The sequence below is a fragment of the Xenopus tropicalis genome, chromosome 5 (genome assembly GCF_000004195.4).
Source record: "Xenopus tropicalis strain Nigerian chromosome 5, UCB_Xtro_10.0, whole genome shotgun sequence".
NCBI classification, from domain to species: domain Eukaryota; kingdom Metazoa; phylum Chordata; class Amphibia; order Anura; family Pipidae; genus Xenopus; species Xenopus tropicalis.
The window spans coordinates 99,524,371-99,531,635 of NC_030681.2; the positions used below are offsets into that span (position 1 = coordinate 99,524,371).

The 7,265-nt window shown below is 38.4% G+C and overlaps 1 protein-coding gene across 1 annotated transcript; it reads right to left on the bottom strand.

Annotated features, from left to right (window-relative positions):
- Nucleotides 1-3,147: 3,147 nt before the first annotated feature.
- polr2h (polymerase (RNA) II subunit H) lies at nt 3,148-6,045 on the bottom strand. Its single transcript, NM_001016113.2, is given in 6 exon segments — nt 3,148-3,368; nt 4,477-4,560; nt 4,671-4,764; nt 5,402-5,485; nt 5,579-5,660; nt 6,033-6,045. Coding segments are annotated over 5 exon segments (453 nt in total). The 5' UTR covers nt 5,652-5,660; nt 6,033-6,045; the 3' UTR covers nt 3,148-3,250.
- Between the last annotated feature and the right edge of the window lie 1,220 nt (nt 6,046-7,265).

The window sequence follows — 7,265 nt, forward strand, 5'->3', positions numbered from 1 at the left end:
GACTCTATTGGGTCAATCTGGAAGCTGCCGGCAGAGTTAATAAATCTCAGCACATCAGGCTTGCACTGGAATTTAAAACAGATCCTTGCTTTTTCAGTACCCAGAGGCCCAAACCGCCCCCCACCAGCCCACTAAATGTTGACTGTCTATGGCATCTTACAGCAGCCCCTCTGGCATTTGCCAGAATCTACAGATTGCCAGTTCAGGCCTGCAGCACATGAACAAGGGTTAGTTTAAAGGATTTACCAGCTTGGTGTCTGGCTGATTACTGTATGTATAAAAAAGTGTATAAAAAAAACAATCACATGCTGCTTCCTTTGGAAAATTATTCTAACTAATGCGAAGGTCATTCAAATGGGGAATTTTTTAGTCCACCCATGACTGGACATGCTTTAAAAAAACAACAGACAGAGTGAATTAGTATTTACCAGATTTTAAAATGAAAGAATAACTGTTTCTAAATTCAATAATTGTAGAAAATACAAAACAAGTTGAAGCAGAGAGAACCAACCTTGGCTTTTGAATCTGCTTGACCTTTCTCAAGAGGCCTCTCTAGTGCACTTTAGCACAGTTATTTAAATACATTTAAACATAAGAAGGCAAAGATGTCAGAGTTAGCCAATCAGCATGCAGGCTCTCAATTCAACATCATTTGGTATGAGTTCTAAAGAATGACTTTGTCGCATACATTATATTAATGTGGAGATTTATATGCATAGTGACAAAGTTCCAACAGTAGCTCAACAGTGCCACCTTTTGGCAAGATACAACAAAAGGCTAGTTCTCATAAAAATCAAGTTATATAAATGTAATTGTGTTGTTGCCCTTATATCTCTCATATGCAGAATGAAGGCCATAAAAATCACTTGGAGGGCCACATCTGACCCATGGGCAGCTAGTTGTACAGCCATGATCTTAAAAAAGTCTTAACAATTATTTATTGGGTTGGACAGTAAAAGAAAGGCTTCAAGTTGGAAAACAGTATCATATGAATTATCACTATGGCTCACTCACAGAGCAGTCAGATTTTAACCTTGAATTCTTAGGCAGTTGAGAGTAAAGGAAGAAGTTTTCACATTTTATCTGTGTTTTGTATTTATTCAACAGCACAATACGTTTGCATTCTCTTCTACAGGTGAAGACACACAGGGTGATTAGTCGCCGCGACTTTTAGCTAAGCAAGACTAATCGCGGGGACTTTTCGCCATAGAGGATTATGAACACTGCTGCAACAATTCACACAAATTGTCACCGTGACTTTTACGAAAAGTCTCCCCTCCCATGTGTCTTCAGCGTAAGAGTTTTTGTGTTTGTGACCTGGTGAACAGCCCTAGGCAAAATGAATTCATGTGCACGAAGCACCCCTACAAAATCTACAGCTTAAAGAGAGATACACCCAATTTAAATAGGAGCTTAATGAATAGGGATTGTGCTGAACATACTTTTTGTTTATTGTCTTGTTTTAATTCAAGTGAGGGAATACAGGGATATTGAACATAGATCTTAGTACAAGCTGATCAGGGTCTGGATAAACTAGCAGTAAGGCAGGTTTCATGTAGACATAAAAGATTACACTTGATAGCCATGTGTCTTTTTTTCAACCCAACTTTCTATGTTACTATGCAAGTAAGAAATAGCTACTGTTTTGTTCTGGTTTGTTCATTTCTGGTACTAATGAAGAAAATAAAAACCAGTTTCACCTTAGCACTTCTTTTCTCTTCCTTGTTCTGATGCTCAAAAAATCCCCCAAGACACTCTTAAAGGCATTAACAGAACCTGCCATCACATCACCTGGCATGCATTCCCACATTATCACCATCCTCATGATGAAAGTTCTTTTCCTCTTATCTAGGTTGTTTTTATGGTTAAAAAAAAAAAAAAAAAAGTTTCCCCCGCATCTGTCTGTAAACAGGGCTGTGGAATCGGGGGTCCAAAGTAATTTTGAGTACTGGAGCCAGAGTAGGACCGTGTTGGATTTCTGTACAGACTCCATAGCCTGCCAGGGCTGTGGAGTTGAATTTGTGGTGTTGGAAGCAATTTGCACGTCTCTGCACTCTCTCCAGCTCACTAATATCCTTCTTAAGGACTGGAGACCATAACTGCACTGCATACTCAAGATGAGGCCTTACCAGGGACCTATAAAGGGGCAAAATTATGTTCTCATACCTTGAGTCAATGCCCTTTCTTATGCAAAACAGTGCTTTATTTGCTTTAGTAGCCACAGAATGACACTGCCTGGAATTAGACAACTTGTTATTTACAAAAACCCCTAGATCCTTCTCAATTAAGGATGCCTGCAAAACACTACTAACAGTACTACACACCTGTTCTCATCATAGGATGGGTGTCCTAAAACAGGTAAAGCAAACACAAATACATTTTTATTCCTTATTTGCTACTTTCTTGACAGATTCATTAATATTTACTAATTTTTGTTTTATATTAAGGGTTCACAAAACCCTTAAACCTTTGTATCTTTAGATTTTATCTGTAGAATAGTTTTTATCATTATGCCATCTTATGGATATGTGCAAAACAACCTTTATCAGAGTTCAAAGACCTCCACAATTGAATATATTATGTTTCAAAGGACACAGTTTGTTGGCACACCTATAAATAAAATCAACCTTTATTTCAGCAATTAAAATCTGTACATTAAAACATTGTTAAAGAAAAGTAGGAGAATAAAGAAATTAAAAACCATAACCCTAGTACCTATTGACTTCAATTCTGTTAGTATCTTGTTGCATTACTTTGAGGCTACTTTCCTAGATGTTGTAGATTGAAGTGTAGCAATTTATCTTGGCAGAGTTTGATGAAAAAGTAGCTTTTTTCTAGTATCTCAATGAGTATTATCGCTACAAAATAGCATCACTAGTTTAGTACAATGTTGTCTCTTTGTGGATCTCCACAATAATGATCATGAAGAGGACAAAATGCATGCCTAAAGTGCCTTTTGTTTCAGAACCCAGCTTTCCTTTTAAAAGCCAATTAGACTGCCTAGAAAAAAAAACTTTTTTTTTAACCAGCTGCACCAGTCATTTAACTGATGACTGGTTGAGATTTTTTTTTGTATATTGCTTTAAGAACATAAAGGATCACCTTTAAAATGTCACAGACTGCATTATTAAAACCTCAAAAGAACTATTTATCACAAAATAATATTTTATTAAAATACAAAAAAATACAAGATGTCAAAAGGGTCTATATTACATTCCAATACTGCACCATTCAATAATTCCCTTCAGCATTAGAAAGCCAGCTTCTTCATCAAGAGGTAAACACGAGAATCCACTTCAAATCCATGCAGATTGTTAGCATCTCCCTGAAGCCTCATTAGAAGTCCTCCATATGATACATATGCAGACCTAGAGGAAACATGAGCACGTTATGGAACACAGAGAATATTGGAAAGTAGAGGCAACTTGTGTGAAAGAGTAAGGGCACAAGTGAAACATAAGTCCCTTTCAAGTTTACAGAAAAATAAACCCTATTAGTATTGCTTGCTTTCATCCACCATAAATGGTGCTGCTTATTCTGCACAATTCAATTTGGTGTCTATTAAAAAGTGAGAGATGTCAGAGAATTCCCTAATAAATCACCTTCTACTGATTAAACTGTAAATCTGAAACATGCACCCTTATCTTTAAATTCCATCCCACTATATTGTAGACTTTGGGGTATATTTATTATGCTGTGTAAAAAGTGGAGTGAAGCATTACTAGTGATGTTGCTCAGGGCAGCCAATCAGCAATTAGATTTCAACAGTTCAACCAAAGCAAAGCATCTGATTTTGCTGCTATGAGCAACATCACTGGTACTGTTTTACTCCACTTTTTTACACAGCATGATAAATATAACCCTTACTGTGGAGTTCTAGGCTTGCCATATCCATAGATTCCAATAGGAGTAATCCTCTTATTGGATGTGGTCTACAGTTCAGCTTATTGGCATGGTGGAGCCTGGCAATAATTGTTAAAGGAAAAGTAACACTAAAAATTTTTAATTAAAAAATGTATTCTACCCTGCCCCAATAATTGCCCTATCCTGCACACCATTTATTATTTTGAATGCTTTATTAGAAAATACCTGCTAAATCTTGGCTTCCGGTCATTTGAAAGAGGGTGATACAGCGATGCAGGGCAGAATCCACTATGCGACGATCAATCCTCGCATAGTGGATTCTCCCCCCCTAAATTTTAACCCTTTCTGGATGCTAATTAGAATATACAAATTTATGCTAATTATGATTCGGTTCGGCTGGGACAGTGGATTTAGCCGAAACCGAATCCATCAAAAAAAGGCAGGATTTGGGGCGAATCCCGAACCGAATCTGGGATTTGGTGCATCCCTAATAATTTCTGTGTGTTGCCTTTCTGGCCCAGGTGCAAAAACCTTCTTGTCTTTTCATACAAAGAGCACATGCAGGTTTAAGATGAAGAAGCAAGTAACTGGGTAGATGATTTGGATTCTTACAGGCGGGTAGCGGCTTCTGTGGAAGTTTCATCACCCTCTATCCGATAGACCTTGCCGTACATGATGTATTCAAACTGGTCAGCTCTAAAAGAAGAAATGCAATGCATGAGTCACGTGCCTCACAAAGACTATAATTTGGAAACCAACAGGATGAACCATATGTTCCTTTTTATTTATCTGCAGTAATATGATACCTTGAGGGTCGGTCATCAGTAGGATTGTACTCTCCGTCATCCAATGTACCATCCTCATAGAGCGTACTGGCAATAACCAAGCGGAATTTATCCCCTGTGGAAGAAGAGTAAGAGGACACACAATTTAACAACTGTTGTGCAGTTAATCTTCATAAAACACTGGTAATGTGGTAGAATTTAAATACATCTTTGCATTTATGCACCGTGTTTAGTCAATGCAGTGCCAGCCATGCCATCATTTTTTTTTAGAATGGAACCCATAAAGCAGATCTATAGAACCCGCACCATAGATTTTACAAGCTACTTCAGGTATGTGCTACTTACACAACTAGAGGATCAACTCCTATTCACCCTAAAAATCCTCCAGCTTCTGATACCACCCCAACAGCACACTGCACCAAGATATGCATTAACCATAATAAAGTTTGTTTCTGGTCTTACAACTGGCAAGACCCAGAATCAGACAGACTAAATAAACTGTATTTGCAAATGATAGTTGCTAAGGGTTCACCGACACTTGCAGAGTGTTACTTAACAGGTAACAAAAGGCTGAAAACTGTCAGATAAGTCAATTTTGTTTTTGACATTTTAGACGTTGTGTTTGCAAAACATAAATCCACTGAAAATATTATTTTCATTTTATGATATTGTGTTTGTCTCTAAAGTGGACTCCTATTTCAAAAATGACTGCTATAATCATGTCAATGTACAGACAACAAATCCCAACTTACCCAAGTCCACAGGATAAACCTGTATATTAACATCAAGGATCAAATCCATCTTAAAAGACTCACTTTCACAATGTAACCTTGACACTAGAAGAAAAGTCACAACATTAGCAATGTAAAGAAAATAAATGGACCTTTCATGTTTGGAGCAGACATGTTTGGCTTTGCTATGCTGCTTACCTCGATCAAATTTTCTTCCTTCTGGATCAATATCCTTTACATCAAAGATGTCTTCAAACAAAATGCCAGCCATGGCAGATAGCTAGAAAGGTAGACTCTTATTAATATCTGTGCAGGGATATTTTGTTTTCTATAACTGAATGAGATTTCTAATGGTCAGACTGTTTTCCTTAATAATTTGGAGATACGTAAAGATATCCTGACACTATTAAGTTTCTACATTCTTATTGCTTTGAAATTTTGACGCTGATTTTTTTTTTATGTTTCCACGTGCTGTTCTGCATGATTTTGCCGTCACATCCTTCAATTTGGAAAGAACACATAGGAACCCTAGCTTCCGCCCTCCCTTCCCAAATCAATGACAGAAGGGGGAGGGCGGCAATCCAAGTATGTGCATACTGCCCGAAAGTCCCGCTTTTCCTTACAAAACCCGCAGTCCCGTATCACTACTTACTCTTCCCGCAAAGCCTGCCGGCTTCTAGTCTCGTTTACAGAAAATCCCGACGTCAAAGTCTCATCACGCGAGACTGGCGTCACGACTACACGTAACGCAATGACGCATTACGCAGCCGCCTGGGAGTAACGAGCCTACGTAATCGCGTCACACAGTAGGCAGCTGCTAGAAAGTCAGCTTCCAGTTCTACTCCTACTTCTGTTAGAAAAGAGAAAAAGACTATTTTTCATGTCAGTTGCCTTCTGCCACCTCAGCTCCAAATATTTCCTTAGCAGTCATTCATATAGGGAAGGAAGATTTTTTTTTTCCTGGTTGCCACCAGCAAAGTAAAGCCCAGTGAAATTTTAGTAATTTTAGTTTTTTTTGCAGTTATTGATTATTATGTTGGTTATAGTAACAATCAAATGCACAGATCTGCGTTTTACAGACACAATTGTAAAACCATTAGGGTAACAGTTCAGTGTAAAAAATGAAACTGGGTAAAATAGACTGCACAAAATAAATATTCTCAATATTGTTAAGCGAAAATGTAATCTATAAAGGCTGGGGTGAGCAGGTGTCTAGCATAATAGCCGTTAGGGCAGTGGCACACGGAGATTAGTCGCCCATGATAAATCTTCACCATTGCGGGCGACTAATCTCTGAAATGCCTTTCCATCAGCAAGAATGTAAATTGCCTGTGGGATGGTATACACATCGCTTTTGGTCGCACAAGGAACTGTTCAGTTAGTTTGCTTTTGCTCACAAACGAAGGGTCACATTTACTAATCCACGAACGTCCGAATGCGTTTCATTCGTAATGATCGGTATTTTGCGATTTTTTCGGAAATTGACGCAACTTTTTTGTAGCCATTATGACTTGCTCGTAAATTGTCGCAACTTTTTCGTAGCCGTTACGACATGCTCGTAAATTGTCGAGACTTTTTCGTAGCCATTACGACTTGCTCGTAAATTGTCGAGACTTTTTCGTAGCCATTACGACTTGCTCGTAAATTGACGAGACTTTTTCGTAGCCATTACAACTTGCTCGTAAATTCTCGCGACTTTTTCATAGCTGTCGCGCCGAGTACGAAAGTTTCAGATTCTTTCAAGCTTCAGTATTGTGACTTTCCTTGGGCCAGGTTGGAGCTGCAGAGTGCCATTGAGTCCTATGGGAGGCTTCCAAAATCATGCAAAGTCGCAAAGGTTTGCCCGCCATTTACGAGCGCTCAATACGAAAAAGTCGCGACAATA